The 16,330-nt window shown below is 54.3% G+C and overlaps 1 protein-coding gene across 1 annotated transcript; it reads left to right on the top strand.

Moving 5' to 3' along the window:
• The first annotated feature begins 4,650 nt into the window (after positions 1-4,650).
• Positions 4,651-9,772, top strand: IRF2BP2 (interferon regulatory factor 2 binding protein 2). The gene is made up of 2 exons (XM_083830053.1): positions 4,651-5,855; positions 6,154-9,772. Exons 1-2 carry the CDS (start codon positions 4,793-4,795, stop codon positions 6,867-6,869), a joined length of 1,779 nt encoding a protein of 592 aa, XP_083686179.1. The 5' UTR covers positions 4,651-4,792; the 3' UTR covers positions 6,870-9,772.
• The last annotated feature ends 6,558 nt before the right edge of the window (positions 9,773-16,330 follow it).

The raw sequence follows: 16,330 nt of genomic DNA, 5'->3' as shown, positions 1-16,330 counted from the left end.
GCAGCTGCTGGGATTGTGATGCATCGAGGGGAGACAGAGAGAGGGGTGCTGAGGGATGCCTGGCTGGCAACCCCAAGACAGAGGGCAGGTGGCGAGACCCCTGAATCGGCAGCAAGCGGTGGCTGCACCAGCACAGGCAGCTGCTCCTCGAGCATGACGCACCCTGGCAGCTCCCATTACCGAGATGACTGGTCCTTGGTCCCAAATCCAGCCCCATCTGGGAGACGAGGTGATCAGCAAGCCCCAGCCCTTGGCAAGGTGCTTTAATGATCGAAATCCGGAGGAGGAGACGAAGCTTAATTGCTGGTTCTAGCACGGGCGCACCGGTTATTAATTTTGCTGCAGTTCTTTTTATCACACAACAATTCAGTTGTGCTTCCTGGCAGGCACCTCCTTCTGGAGCCCAACGTGAGTGATTGGGCAGGAAGGATGTAGGTGCATGGGAAAGGGATGTGTTTGAGTTTTTGGGCTCCTTTGGACTCACCCAGCGGGGTTGGAGGGTGATAATGGGGGCCCAGAAACAAACTTCATCCGCGTTTTATGGTTCCTCAGATTTGGGTACACTTCTGTTAAGTCTATTTATGTAGCAAAATTGAGATATTACGGCTGCAATGACTGGCCGTGTGGAAACCCCAAGGTCTGCAGCACCAAAACTCACCTTCCCACGTGTCTCAAGCCAGCACTGCTCCAGCACAACCCCAAACCACCACGTGGGCGTCTGCAGAGGCACAGAGGCCCCAGGGATGTCTGTCTGTCCTGGCGGCCCAGTGGGGACCTGTCAGCCGGTGCTGCCAGCACCGACCTGCTGCAGCGGGGGGACACCTTGGCAATGCTCCTGTGCTGAGAACAGCTCACAGCTCTGGCCTGGGCTGTGGGAAGGACTGGGCCTTGATTTTATTTCATGTGAGAAACAAACTCCCCAGAAGTGGCAGAAAGCAACTGTGAGGCCAAGCTCCCCAAGCTGCCTGAGAAATGTTTTGGTGCATGTTTCCTGTGCGTCCTGTGCTTGCTTTGCTGAGGCAAAAAGCAAGGGAGTAAAGCACGGGCGGGGGAGGAGGCTTCGGCCGAAGGAGTTTCACAGACCTCCGTCACTTTTCCAGCAGACGGTCTGTTCCTGCTCCCGTTGTGCAACGCTTCCCACCAAGTCCTTCTCCTCGCCCGGTTTTCGGAGGGCGCCCGTCGAGCTGCAGTGAGCAGAGCTGCTCGCTGGTGTCGCCGAGGGGTCACGGCTCCCCGGCCTTCCTGTTTATTTAGGGCCGGGGTCGCCCGGCCGGCCGGCCACGCTGCGCACCCCGGGAAGCCCCTGGCCCGCACATTCCTGCCCCCCTCGCCCTCGCCGCAGACAATCGCCCATTGTGGCTCGCGGTGTCAATGGGATCGCCCGACATGCCTATTTACCATGCTGGGGAGAGCGGGCGGAAGCTTTTCCACATCAATTGCCCTTTCTTCTGGCATCTGGAAGTGTCCCTCTGAAGTTTTTATTTCTCTTCGGAGTGTAGTAACCTCTGAATTTCTCAAGCATTTCCATAATCTTTTCCTTGCCGTTTTTTTTCCACTGCTACTTGAAAAGAGGGCGTGAAGTCAACTGCTCAGTTAAAAACAGAACCGTTTCCTTTTTGTAAAAAAAAGCATACAATTTTTGCTGCAAATCGCCTGGGGTAGAGCCCACCAAGGCAGCAGAAGCTGCAGCACCCAGCCCCTTGCTCACAGCGCGACTCCCTGCTAACTAACCCAAACTCCTGGAGCAAAAATCACAGCAAAATAACCACAGGATGGCTTCAGGACCACCATCTATGTGAAAGAAGAACATCACCTGCGCTGCTGTTTGAATGGTGCATCTCACAAACCGTACATAAAAAGTGTGTGTGTGCTGTATGGGGGGGTTCTCTTTCGAAATGACATATTTCAAATGAAAATCAGATTTTTCAGTGTTTCTAAAATGGCCACCAGTAGCTCGCTGTTACAGACAAAAATGAGCAGCTGTCTACAGGCAAGAGATGGCAGCTGCTTGGTTTAGGGGCTCTTGAAGGAGGGGACACACGCGATCACTGCCACCAGTGGGAAGGGAAATGGGACCCTGCCGGGAGGCAGGAACGGGGAGCACAGCGAGACTTGTCTGCAGCCCAGCCCAAAATGCCAAAAAACACGGGGCGAGAAGGAGCACTTGGTGGCATTGGTGGCGGTGGCAGACGGAGCTCGTCTTGCCTGGCTCCAACTTCTCTCCTGTCCTTCCCCCAGCCACAACACGGGGCACAACCAGGACAGGACACGGGGCCGGGTCCCCACATGTGCCGTGCTGGGTGTCCTCAGCTGGGCACTGCCCCGGCCCTGCACGCCCCCAGGTCCCCCCCAGGTGTCCTCCAGTGCTCACCGCTCCTATATATCCTATATATAGCCCTGCCGTGTCATCGCAAGGGGCGTTTTGCACAGATCAGGCACAACAGCATGGTTTCTGTTTCTAAAAAAAAAAAAAAAAAAAGAAACAAATGCCCGATCTGTTTGATTCTTGTGCAGTAACTGCTGTAACAGCAGCTCTGAGGATTTTTTTTTTCTTTTGCGATTTGATACTTAAACCACATTTCCTACGCCACTGTTTTTTATCGGCTTTTTGACATTGAGCTCTGTAACGGTTGCTTTTGCCTTTTCCACCAGAATGAATTCAAAGGCGGCGAATGCAGCAAACCGTACCGCTCGTCTCGGCTTTCCCAGCCAGCTAGTCTTCATCAGAAATAAAGTCAAATAAATACAGATCACATTTTCTGTCCTGCAGTTAAAAGCCTGCCACCGCTGAAAGCTTTGCTTTCTTCTTCTTCCCCTGCAGCCTGGGCTAGCATCGAGCTCTGCTCATGAGCTGCAATGTGCAAACACACAGCTTCTTGGCTTCCCACCAGTATATATAAATATATGTAATTTTTTCCTTCGGAGAACCTGGAGGCTAAAGCAAGAGGGCAAAGGAGTACGTGACTAAAACATCCAAACTTCCTCTTTCATAAGCCGTCACATGATGAAGTGCAATTACAATTCCTGCCTTGTCGCTGCCAATTGCAGGCGCATTGCCTCACCCGAGAAACCCGGCTTCTTCCCCGTGTGTCTGTGCGTGTGTGTCTCTGTGTGCCTGTGTGCAGAGGCAGCGATCGCCGCAGCCGCCTTGGCACGCCTCCAGCTCCGGGCTGGAGAAAGAGGGCAGTGGGTGGAAGACGAAAACAAGATCTGTTTACTTTGCATGCACGGATAAAGCGTCTTTCCAGCCGGGGAGAAGGAGGGGGGGGGGGGGAGAAGCAGCTTTACAGCACTTTGATGCAATGTGAAAGGAGGGCTGCTCGGCAAAACCGAGCCGCGTTAACCCCTGCAGCCCCGGGGTCGCCCGACGTGGGGATGCACCGTGGGTCCCCCCCCCCTGCCCCCGCAGCCCCGTCCGCGCCGTCGGGCGGCCGCCGCCGTGTGCGGGAGGCAGCTCCCGGCCGGGCCCTGCGCCCCGCCGCCCCCCGGCGGCCGAGCACGTCGGAGCTTCCCCGGCCGGCCCCCGGCTGCCGCCTCCCTCCCCCGTAACCTACATAACGCCGTGGGAAGGGCGGCCGCGGCGGGGGGAGCAGCCTCCGCCGCCCTCACCCCGCCCGGGCCGCACACGCGTGTCGGGATGCGCCCGGCGGGGGGGGCCTCGCCCGGCCTCGCCTCGCCTCCCGGGGCGAACGGGAAGAGCGGGCAGAGCCCCCGGTGCCTGCCCCCTGCCTCCCCGCGTTCCGGTGTGCAAGCAGGAAAATGTCCGCTTTACATATATATATATACACATATATATACACATATATGTATGGGGGGGGGGGGGGGAGGACGCGGCGTTTGCGCCAGTTTCGCTCCTCTCGCACCAGGGACCCGATGGGTTTGTGGTTGGAAACGACAGGAAACCTAGGGTGTCCCGTTTCCTGCGCGAAATGACAACAGTTAGCAAAAATAAATAAATAAATAAATGAAAAGGGGGCGATGGTGTTTTTTCTTTACAGTGGTCCCCGCGCGGCCAACAAAGCCGGGCAGCCCCGGGGCCGGCCCCGAGCGGCGGCGGTGCCCGGCACGAGAGCGGTGACCGCCGCCGGGGCACGGGGCCCAGCGCCCGGAGCCCGCTCCCCGGCAGCCCCGGGGCGGGGCGGGGGCTCGGCGGCCCCCGGCGGCGGAGGAACCCCCGGGGCCGGGGCCGGGGGCGCGGGCAGGGGCCGGCGCCGGGAGCGCGGCGGCGGCGGCGGCGGGGCGGGGGCGCGCACCGCGCAGGCGCGTCCGGCACTGTCGAAGAATCGAGGCGGCGGCGCGCAGAGGCGGCGGTGGCGGCTGGAGCCCGGCACGGCACGGCGCCGCCGCCAGCCCCGGCCCCGGCCCCGGCCCCCGCGGCAGTCCCCGCCCCGCCCCGCCGCGCCGGCCCCCGCCGCCCCGCGCCGCCCCGTAGTAGCCAGCGAGCGGGGGAGCCGTGCGGGCGGCAGCGGCCGCAGCCCTGCGCCAGCCGCGCCGCGGAGATGCGCGTCCCCGCCGCGCTGTGAGCGCCGCCGGCGGAGACGGCGAGGGGAGCGGCGGCCCCCGCAGCGGCTCTGCCTGCCGGGGCGCCCCCCGCGCCCCGCGGCAGCGCTCGGAAGAGGAAGGCGAGGGGGAGGGGGCCGGGCGGACCGTCCCGCTGCGCCCCAGCCGCCCCGTCGGGTCTCCGGTGGCGAGAGGAGGCGGCGGCGGAGGAGGAGGAGGAGGAGGCGGCGGCGGCCGGAGCCGGAGCCGGAGCCGGAGCGGGGGGCGCTCGCCGCTGCCCCGGGGCCGGGACATGTCGTCGGCGGCGGTGGCGGCTGCTTCCCGCAGGCAGTCGTGCTACCTGTGCGACCTGCCCCGCATGCCCTGGGCCATGATCTGGGACTTCACCGAGCCCGTGTGCCGGGGCTGCGTCAACTACGAGGGCGCCGACCGCGTGGAGTTCGTCATCGACACGGCGCGGCAGCTCAAGCGGGCGCACGGCTGCTTCCCCGAGGGCCGGGCCCCGCCGCCGCCGCACGCCAAGCAGCCGCCGCTCTCCGCCAAGGAGCTCCTGGCGCAGCAGCAGCAGCAGCTCGGACACCCCGCGGCCGCGGCGGCGGCGGCGGCGGCGGCGGCCGAGGCGGCGGCGCGGCCCCCGCCGCAGCCCCTGGAGCGCTACCCGCTGGCGGCCGAGCGGCCGCCGCCCCGCCTGGGCGCCGAGTACGGCGGCGGCCGGCAGGTGAACGGCATCCTGGTGCCCAACGGCTTCCCCAAGCCCGAGGAGCCGCCCGAGCTCAACCGGCAGAGCCCCAACCCGCGGCGGACGCACGCCGTGCCGCCCACCCTGGTGCCGCTGGTGAACGGCGCCGGGCTCCCCGCCGCCATCGGCGGCCTGGGCAGCCGCGCCGCCGCCGCCGCCGCCTCGCTGGCCGCCATCTCGGCCGCGCCCGCCCCGCTGGCCGTGCCCGTGCCCCAGCAGCCGGCCGCGGCGGCGCAGGCGGCGGCGGCGGCGGCGGCGGCGGGGGGGCAGCCCGGCGAGCTGGGGCACAAGCGCCCCGGCTCCGTCTCCTCGTCGTCCTCCTCGTCGGGCGGCGGCGGCGCGGCGGGGGAGCACGACGGCGGCGCCAAGGAGAAGCGCGGCTCGGCCGAGAGCCTGCCGGCGGCGGCGGCGGCGGAGCTGGGCGCCGAGGGCAAGGGCCGAGCGGGCGGCGAGGAGTGGCTGGCCAAGCCCAAGACGGTGCGGGACACGCTGCTGGCCCTGCACCAGCACGGCGGGCACGCCGTGCCCCCCTTCGACAGCAAGTTCAAGAAGGAGCCGGGCATGGCGGGCGGCCGGCTGCTGGGCTACGAGACCAACGGGGCCGTGGCCAAGCCAGGTGAGGCGGCGGGGGCACCAGACGTGGGCTGTGGGGTGGCACTGGGCTCGGGGTGGCTTTGGGCTCGGGGTGGCTTTGGGCTCGGGGTGGCGTTGGGCTCAGGGTGGCGTTGGGCACGGGGTAGCATTGGGCACGGGGTTGTATTGGGCACAGGATGGCTTTGCGCATGGAGTGGCTTCAAGCACGCGGTGGCCAGGCGTGCCCGCCAACGCCAACACCTGGACACTTCCGCGGTGTTAGCTTTGCAGCTGCGATGCCTTCTAACCTTCCTCCTCCTCCTCTCCGCCTTGCTTTCCAGGGGCCCGGGCAGCCCGGAAGAGGAAGCCGTCCCCCGAGCCGGAGGGCGAGGCGGGACCCCCGAAGATCAACGGGGAGGCGCAGCCCTGGCTGCCGACCTCGTCGGAAGGGATGAAGATGCCGCTGACGGCCACCTCCTTCATGTCGCCCCCGCCGCCCACCGCCTCGCCCCACTCCAACCGGACCACGCCGCCCGAGGCGGCCCAGAATGGCCAGTCCCCCATGGCCGCGCTCATTTTGGTGGCGGACAATGCCGGGGGCAACCACGCCTCCAAAGAGGCCAACCAGGTCCACTCCACCACCAGGAGGAACAGCAGCAGCCCCCCCTCGCCCTCCGCCATGAACCAAAGAAGGCTGGGCCCCGGCAGGGAGGTGCCGGGCCAGGGGGCCAACGCGGCGGGCGGGCTGGAGCCCGTGCACCCCGCCAGCCTGCCGGACTCGTCCCTCGCCGCCAGCGTCCCGTTGTGTTGTACCCTGTGCCACGAGCGCCTGGAAGACACCCATTTTGTGCAGTGCCCCTCGGTCCCGTCCCACAAGTTCTGCTTCCCCTGCTCCCGGCAAAGCATCAAGCAGCAGGGAGCCAGCGGGGAGGTGTATTGTCCCAGCGGGGAGAAGTGTCCCCTGGTCGGCTCCAACGTCCCCTGGGCCTTCATGCAGGGGGAGATCGCCACCATTCTGGCCGGAGATGTGAAAGTCAAAAAGGAGAGAGACTCGTGACTTTGCCGGCCTCGCGGCCCGACGCCACCTTTAACTCAAACTGCTTGAATTCTGTATATATCTATAAATATATATATATAAATATATATATATCTCCAAGACAAGGGAAATGTAGACTTCATAAACATGGCTGTATAATTTTGATTTTTTTGAATACATTGTGTTTCTATATTTTTTGAAGACAAAAGGTATGTACTTATTATAAAGGCATTTCTTCTAATTCTTCTCCTTTTCTTCCCCCTTTTTTTTTTGTTTGTTTCCCCCCTTTTTTTTTCTTCCCTTTTGTTATAGCAACTATTTGTTGTGCTTCCCTGGTGACAGTTACTGTTCAATGTAGGCTGTGACTTGCGCTGCTTTTTTTAGAGAGCACTTGGCAAATCAGAAATGCTTCTAGCTGTATTTGTATGCACTTGTTTCTTTTTTTTTCTTTTTTTCCTTTTTTTTTTTTTAAATGCCAAATACACTTTCTGACATTGTAAAGATCGCCTTACTGTCTGTGATTCCTTATTCCTGGCCCCTGTTTCTGTAGAGCTGGTCGCATGCAGGCTCGGTCCGAGGTGGTTGGGGAGCAGCGTGGCTAGCCGTGGCGGGGACGCTCTTTGCCACCCCGCGAGCCAGGCAAGCGTAGGGAGCATGAGGGGTTTCTCCCAGAAACGGCTGTCTCGTGTTGCGGCGGCAGATCCGCCGGATCGAGTCCAAAATTCCTCAGTGTTTCTCAAGGGAAGTTGCCTTCGGAGTAGGATGTGGAGAGGTGTCTGAGAGGCGCTGTTGAGTTAGGGATTTCTGGGTTGGTTTGTTTTTGTTGTTCTTTTTTTTTTTTTTTTTTTCTTTTAAGGCAAAGTTGACCGCAGTTCACGTGATCAGTTGTAAGATTACAAAACTGCATTTGTTCACCAATTGCATACTATAACGTGGAATTTTGATAGCCAACCTAATGACACGATTGGTGAATGCACCGACATAGCACTGCCATCTCTGAAGGTCTTCAGCTTCACTTAAGTTTTTTTTGTGTCTTCGGACAATGATGGGGATGTGGGGGAGAGACTGATTTTTTTTTTTTTTAATTTAAATTTTAATTTTCAGATAGTGCAGGTGGACTTTGAGTTTGCTTATCAGTCACCTCTGGTGCTGTTGCTATTGTTACTATCGCTGACATGGTGTTTCCAAGTAGTGGCAGGTACAGTGTGGTACAATGACAGCAGTGACTGAGGTTCTGCCAGATTGCCTGCGGGCATATCAGTGACAGCCCAAATGTGGGTGGAGGAAACCTGTAATTTCCTTATTACGTGTGCTTGAAACAAACCTAATGCTATTCTTTGAAAATGAAAATATAAACTGGTTGAAATGAAAGCAATTAGGGCTTCACATCATGGCCACGGCCCTGCCTTTTAAGCTACTTTGGAGAACTCTTTTGTAAAGCCACTTCTTTCGATCACGCTTCTGCATCACCAAGCAGACTTCTAAAATCAATAAATCATTGGTTACTAGAAATAGTTGAGTCTTATAGTGATGTTTTTGTGCTGTTTATAGTTCGTTGGCAACACTGCAGCTGGACGAGCCCTTCTGTTGAGGTGTTTATAACTGGGTTATAAGTGGTTGTTTCTGAGCAAAGGGGTGGCCAGGTCGTCCCTTCCCTGGGACAGGCTATTAAACACTCTTGGTGCTAGAGGAGGAGGAGAAGGAGGAGGCAAAATTTGTTCAGCCGACTTTAATTTGAAGAATTTTGGGTGCTTTTGAGTCAACTGTTCTTATTGTGATAATGTTCAGACTGCAATTTAATGCAGAGTAGATCTTTTTTGGAAGACTTTTTTTTTTTCTCTCTCTCTCTAAAGAAATGGTCATTATTAGTATTTGAAGATCAGATCTGCACATGCACAGTAATTTTTTATGAAGTGTTTAATGAGCACACCCACTACATTGTGTTCCATATTACAGGTCAATGTAATATTAGATAAGACTTGCATGATAAACAAATTCATTGAGTCAATATTACGCTTTAAAACTTATACCTATAGTCAAGATTGGTGTCTTATGTAAACACATTTAGCCAATTTGAAGAAAACGCACATTATATATATATATACCTATATATATACCTATATATATAAAAACTGTAAAGGATTCTTTGGAACCACTATGATCTGTGTAAATGTGTATTTAGGCACTTTATTAAAAAAGAAAATGGATTTTGAGCTGATAGATGGTAACAAGTTCTTCAAAGTTGCTTGGCATAATACCTCCTGTGGTATGGAGCTCATGTTTTTGGTTAAGGTGGTATCCCTACTTTCAATCCAAAACCAAAAGTGAAACCCCGACACCTTCCTACAGAGGCCCCCCTTTTGTGCTACGGGGCGGCCTGGTGTGCAGCCTGGTGAGCGCTGGGCCTGCTCCCGACAAAGCAGGGCCTCGCTGGGGCCCAGTGACACCCCCATGACCGGGCCCAGGCCCGAAGGCCATGCACCCTCCTCCCGACACGGGCTCTGGTGGCTCCCCGGGGTGGAGGGGACGGCGGGAGGCCCCGGGCCCACAGCTCAGTGCCTGTGCTGGCTCAGCTGGCCCACAGGCCTCCTGCCTCCATTACGTCTAGTCCTGGTCACTGTGAAACCGCAGAAGTGCAAAAGGAAACAAAACATTCAGAATCTGAGGGTTTTCATGCATACCTTGTTTTTCTCAAATTCAGCATTGCTTTTTTCCTTTCTCTTGCTTTACTCAGTTACAATACCGGTGGATTCTCCATTTCTACCAGTTCACTCTTTCCTGGGCTACAGGCTTTTTTCTTCTTCCTTTTTTTTTCTCTTATTTTGAAATGCTTTAACTGCAACAGTGCTACTGTTAATATTACTTTTTAAACTTTTTAAAAGGTGATACTGTAATTTGTGTAGTATTAAAAGTGTTTTAATGAAGAATGTGTGATTTTTTTTTTCCCCAAACCCACTTTCATCCCATTTTTTAAAAGATCTATATTTTTTGCTGGCAGGTCATCTGCATGGTGCTTTTGTTCATAGCTGATAAACTCCAATGTCGCAATTTTTACATATTTTTTTTCCCACTCCTTGCACTAAATGCAGGAAACTTAAGAGCTTTAAACGCCTCTTGTTCTTTATATATATATATATATAAAAGAAAAAAAAGAAAAAGCTATCGTTGCCTAAGTGCAATGTTTTGTTCTATTTTTTCAACTACTACTTCTGACATTTATTTGTAGATAGGCTGATGCACGGGGCAAGAGGCGGGGCGGGGCGCGGAGCCCCCGGGCGGGAAGGCGCAGCACAAGGGAGGCTTTGACAGCCTTTGTGGTGGCCTCAGGAAACCTGGTCTGTTTTGGAGCTCCCTTTTTAGATGTGCTGTAAACCAGGCCATGGCAACCGCGTGTTTTTATGAAGTAGCACTTAGGAAAAGGGTATAAATACATTTGAGAGTGCTCTCTAGTGGTTTATTATGTCAACAGAGCCCCTGGATCCTTTCCTTCTGTGCCCGGGCCAGACCCGCTCGCCCCGCTGGCGGGGTGGCCGTGCTCAGTGGGATGCTGCTTGGGGACACCCTAGGGGGTGGCTCACCTCTGTGGTGGCACCCGGGCACCAGTGTGGCCACGCTGTGTGGTGGTTGGGTCTGGGTCTCTGAGGGCATGGCTGCTGGTGGCACAGGAAAGCAGCATCTGCTAAGGGAAAATGCTGGACCGTAAAATTCGTGGCACCAGCACTGGCTGAGCTTGCGTGAACGGAGGCGTGCGTAGTCCTGACTGTTGCAGCCTCAGCTTCTCCAGAGCAGCAGCCAGCAATTAGGTTGGAAAAGGCTTAGCCCTGAGCATGTTGCATTTCTCCTCCCAAAGCGTTTGCATTTGGGTAGCTCCAGCTGGAGCAATTGAAAAATAATTTTTAAAAAAGCCTTTCCCCAGCGTGGACTTGGCTTGTTCAGGCACCACAATCCAGTTGGGGATAAACTACAACTTCAAGCCTGCACTCCAAGAGATAATGAGGCGAGTTAAAAAAAAAAAAAAAATCGCTCAAAACATGTTTTTTTTCTTGAACGCGGCAATTAAAACAGAAAGTGCATTTGGGCAACAAATACATAGCTTCATTTTCTGACGCTGGTGAGTACCGCGGGGCGGCACCTCCCATGCGATGGCCGGGCTGGTCCCACGGATGACATGCGGGCCACCAGGACTCCTGAGTCACCCTCCTTCCCTCCTCCTTTGTTCCCAGGAGCGGGACCGCCTTTCCTCTGCGGCCGAGGTCAGGCTGCGCAGCAGATGAATGGAGGCATGTTCACCCGCTGCATCACTGCTCGACGGGGCTGCAGCTCTGAAGTAACTCTTTCACTGCCTTCGGGCAGCTGCCGCAGCACGTCCTGGGCTTGTGGTTCAGACTTGAATTGCTCGCAGCCCCCTAGATGCTCGTGGATGCTCAAGAAGCCTTCCTTCTGGGAAATAAGAAACACAGATGTCTAGCACAGGATATTTGGAGATTTCCTAAGTGCATGTTAGGGTCCGTACTCTCGTCTTGTTTGATTGGCATAGGTGTGCTGGAGCCTGCTGGATGGAGCGATAACCACATGGTTATTTTTACGCACACTTCAACCAAATTTGCTTTTCTTTCTGCTGCTCGAGAGAAATTTTTGTAGAGATTTGTCTAGCAGAGTAAATGCAAAACCTCCAAATGCTGCATCAGGTGGAAGCTCCGTGTACCATGAGCTCACGGAGACGCCAGGAGCAGCTGGCGCAAGCTTCCCACTGCAGCCCACACCTCTTCCTCCCATTGCTGTTAACTCAGGAAACCCTGCAAGCAGCACCGCTGCCTGTCAGCCCCTGCCGCCCCGCAGGCAGCGGGGAGAACCCATCCTGCCCTGCATGGCCCCAGGACCCCCACCTCCCCATGGGACAGAGGGCCGGGGCCAGGCACAGGAGCTCAGCAGCACAGTGGGGCTGCCCTCAGGGAATACGGAGGAGACCCTGGTTTTCCCGGAGACCTCAGCCTCTAAAGGAGGGCAGCTGCTGCTCACTCAGTACGGACTGGAAAAATGCAAAGTATGCGTTTTCTTTTACCCTTTTCCACTACAAAACATTTACTCCACCCCCCCTCTCCCCCCCGTGCCCTTTTTTTTTTTTTTGGCAACCATTTGAAAACAAACAGAAGATGAGTAAACAGAGATGAAAGGGGTTACTGGTTCACCAGGTCGCTCCCCGGCAGCTGGAGACAGGCCCTACCGCTCCCGCATGGCCCCGGGAGCTGCTGGGCAGGGGGCTGCCCCGGGGTGCGGGAGGGAGCTCTCCCCCTGGTAATGGGGTCTGGGGATGCCACCTGCACCAGGGCCATAACAAAGACAACCAGATTTTCCCCTTCTTCCTGTGGCTTTGTTTTTTTTTTGTTGTTGTATGTTTTTTATCTTTCTGAACCAAAGGAGGCCCAAAGATTTTTTGGTTTTGTTTTAATCAAAACAAATAGATTCCCTTCATTTTCTTCCCAGAAAACCAGTTTTTCTCCAACCCTTTTTTATAGGACTGTCATACTCTCCAACTGTCTAGTAGTAAGAAGACTTACAGATATTAGGCAATAACTGTATAATGGAATGAGGCGTTTAATTTCGTCCAGACTATTTACAACTCTTTTTATTTCTGTTGACTTGCTGAACTCAGCTGCTGCTAAGCAGTAGGAACAAATAATTTTCTCTTTTAAGATGCATCATCCCTAGCTAGTAGTTAGCTCAAAACATGAGGCTACTCCATGAAAGACTTTTGTGGGAGCAGAGAAAGGTGCTGCTGAACGTCACCTTTCATTCATGTCAGAAGAATCAGGAAATAAACCAGCTCCTGCACACTGACTCATGTCTTTGCAGATCTGACTTCATGCATTGCAGTGAAGCCAACCCACTGTAAGAACCACTTTTTCCATTGCACTTCTAAGACCTAATTGGACTGTAATAATTAAAGAAACCCACCAACTTTCCTGTGATTTAGTCATGGTGTTTGAATGGGGCTCGACCGATTTTCCCCATGAGAACACAGTCGGGGCAAAGCCGCCTTCAGAAATTACAGAAGGAAGGAGTGTTTTCTTGCAGAAAGCACTGTGCTGTCTTTGTTAACGCCGGACAACAAAACGCTTCATGCAGGAACTGTGATGGGTTTCTGGTTCCCCGTACCTCGGAAGAAGAGTGCTGAATGGGCCCTGCTGGGGCTTTAACTTGCAGTGCCAGGGACTGTAATTTGTTCAAAATTTCTGCTTAGGCATGTAGGCTGCGTCTTCTGGCTTTCCCATAGGAAACAAACAATGATAAACAGCATGAAGGAATGATGTTTAGCTGTGCCATTAAATGGCTGTTTTGATGATTACTTTCATATTGTGAGAGCCCTTATATATATGTAAGCCCTTCTGAAGCCCTCTGAGGAGACAAACAGCCTGTGTCCATAACCAAACTGAACACGTTTTACCCCCAAACTGAATACGTTTTGCCCCCTCAGGGAGGGCAGCAGTGGTGGCCCCACTGGTGTTGTGAGGTCCTTGTGAGGAAGAAGGTGCAGGCCGGCAGCCTGGCTGAGTGAGGCTGCCTCTGTGTTACCTGCCCGGCACGGACATTTTGAGCCATGTCAGCAGTGTGTGTTTCTTCATCCCGTGTCAGTAAAGTTTCCTGACAATTAGTGTTTTGGGGTGGATCCCTTCCTTTTCTACAAGAAGTGCCAATTTTGGAGCCAGTTTTGATGGAAAACAGTCCGTTAAGCACTGGAGCAGCACCAATAACGCTGCTTTGTGTAGGCCCTCTGGGCTCCCTGGGGAGCTGAGCCCTTGTTGCATGAGGACGGCATGGCTGTGCTGCAGGCACTTGCTCTGGGAGAGCACCTTCGGAGGTGCCTGCAGGGGAAGGTACTGCCCTAGAGGGTTGGATTTTGGCCACCTTCAGCCTTCTCGCTAGAGGAGCCTCAGGGCTCGTTTGGGCTCCCTCCTGATCAGCTCCATGGCGAGGTTGTGGTGCTGCCCGTCTCCTGATGCTGATGGCCAAGGGGGTTCAGCTGGTGGCCCACCGGCTACATCTGGCCTATCAAACGCTATGCATGTGGCCACTTTTGCTAGAAGGGGGGTTTCTCTTCCTTTACTAAACCTAATTTTATTACAGGTTTTCAGCTAATATAAGAGAGCTTCATGCCCTGAAAGATGAAGCTGTGTTTAATCCATAGGAAAAGGTACCATTGCAGCTCCAGCACAGGCTTCTTGGAGGTGGGAAAGGGAAAGGGAAAAGTGTTTTGCACTCTGTGCTGGAGACATGTCAGTGCCTCGGGCCTTGTGTGGGTACCGGGTGCATTTCATTGCAAAAAGAAATGGCAAAAGGTTTTAAATCTTCACCAGCAACAGGATTCTCCAGCACTGGTGAGCAGCACCAGGGCAAGCTGGAGTGTGTTGAAGCCTGATTTCAAAGAGAAGATAAAGGACTTCATGGGGACTGTCTACTTAAGAGGGCTACCCTGGGTGCCAGCCCTGCTTCTGCCAGTTGGTGGTGGGAGCTGTAAGCTAGCTGGTCTACATCGCTCATCACTCCTTTGAGCTGAAGTCCAAGCTGGCACCAAGAACAGACTAGAGATGGCAGTCTGAATTTTGATCCCTCTTGCTCAGATGGTATGGGGCATGCTGCTTCAGGTCGACCTCCTCCCATCACTTCTCAGTAACCAAACTTTGGGTTTTATCATGCTACCCGCAACCATATCAATTGGGGTCCAAATTGCTGGGAGCCCTTGTACAGAGTCAGAGAGCAGTGGTTTAGGCCAGCTGTGTGCAGGACATACGGTAAGCAAAACATGGAAAATAGTGTCATTTGGGTTTCATTGCCTTTTAAAGTGGGCTTAAGGATGGCAAAATAAGGTGTGTTTAACCACCAGGTGAAAAGCAAAGGCCATCTTTTAGGGGCTGAACTGCTGGCTCTCAGTTGGCTTAAAAAACAAAACAACAGCAACACACACACACACACACAAAAGCATCCTTCTTTGCAATCCCTTCTCCTTATAACCCACCTGAAGGGGATGCCATCCTGCCAGCAGCTCTGTCACTGACTTCACTGGTTCCACGGGGGTCCCTGTAGGTAACATTACAGCAGACATGCAGGAAGGATCAGGCCCTACATGCAAGTGATGAGTTACAACACGCAGTTTTGCTCTAATTATTTATAAGAAATCATTTCATTATAAATAGGTTTTTCAGTTAAATGTATTGCTAGCATTACCTTATTACTTATTCATAATTAACTAAATCATAGCAGATTTCTATGTTATTATCATTTCCATACACTATAAATTATTCAGAAGAAATGTTGGTCCTGTCAGGGTACTCGGTACATGCAGATAAGATGAAGGAGCTCCCTAGGCCTGAGCAGAGAGAAGTTTCTCTGTCTCGAACCTTTCCACAAGTATGTGTTTAGAAGAACTTGGAAAGAGAGGGGCAGGGGGTGACCGATGGATGCAGTGAAATGCTGGCTCCTGCCATCACTGTCGAAGGGCTCCCTGCACCATGCCAACCATCTCCTGGCTGCTTTTCAGAAGAAGAAGAAGGAATTGCAGAGCTTATGGGTGAAGGACTTAAGGCTGCTACTGAGCCACTGGCCTGCCTTTTCCACACTGCATTTCTTAGGACTGGAATTCAAGGGAAGGGTTTTGTTGTCACTGCAAGCTCTGCTGGCCTCCTGAAAAATGAACAAGAAACGCTGTTGGAAAATTCACAAGCAAACTAAATTTAGAAATGTACGTATAAGGGACTATAATGATTTGCTTCAGGTGAATTTACCTGGGAAACACAATTCTTACTCATGAATAACAAAAGAAAAATTTATGTCCCCAAGCAGAATCTCACGAGTATTTTAAGATTTTTCTCATTGGTACTGGCATCTCACTGGCGTATAATAAATAGGAAAGTCTGGGAGAGTTCTTTGAAGCCATTTATTGCTGATGCTGTCTCCTTAGCCACGTCCTAATTGGAAAGAGCTTGGCGAGTCCTGGGCTGCAGGCTGTGTGGGACGGTGCTCCATCACCCTCAAGCATGCCGGGGAGCTGGCGGAGGTGGGAACCAGGGCAAGCGTAATGGGGTCAGACGAGTGGAAGGAGTGACAAATTCAGGAATGGCACAGTTGAGGAAATAGAAAGAATAAGGCTAAGCACCCAGCTGAAACAGGGAGCTTTATTTGAATAACTTGATCCGCTCCCAGAGCGGCTTTCCTGCTGCCGGCATGTCTGCACTGCACGTCTGCGTTTGCCTCTCGGGAAATGTGAGTGTATCGTCTCCACGGGGAAATCCCTCGGGAGCACGGCTGGCCACCAAGCCACGGCCGTGCTGAGGCGAGGAGCCTTGTGCCCGCTCTTCCTCTTCTCATTTCTTGCTGGGTGCCCTTTTGCACGGGCCCTACTACACTGATTTCAATCCGTTTCCAGCTTTGCTTTGGATAAATGCAATAAATGTTTGAAAATATTTCTCTTAAGGTGGAACAAAGCC

Source organism: Anser anser (assembly GCF_964211835.1).
Source record: "Anser anser genome assembly, chromosome: 3".
Classification (NCBI taxonomy): Eukaryota; Metazoa; Chordata; class Aves; order Anseriformes; family Anatidae; genus Anser; species Anser anser.
This window is presented reverse-complemented; position numbering and strand designations above follow the sequence as displayed.

Coding starts and splice junctions, on each gene's coding strand:
- IRF2BP2 (XM_083830053.1), top strand. CDS start 4,793: ATGTCGTCGGCGGCGGTGGCGGCTGCTTCCCGCAGGCAGTCGTGCTAC. Junction 5,856..6,153: donor CGGGGCCGTGGCCAAGCCAG/GTGAGGCGGCGG, acceptor CTTGCTTTCCAG/GGGCCCGGGCAGCCCGGAAG.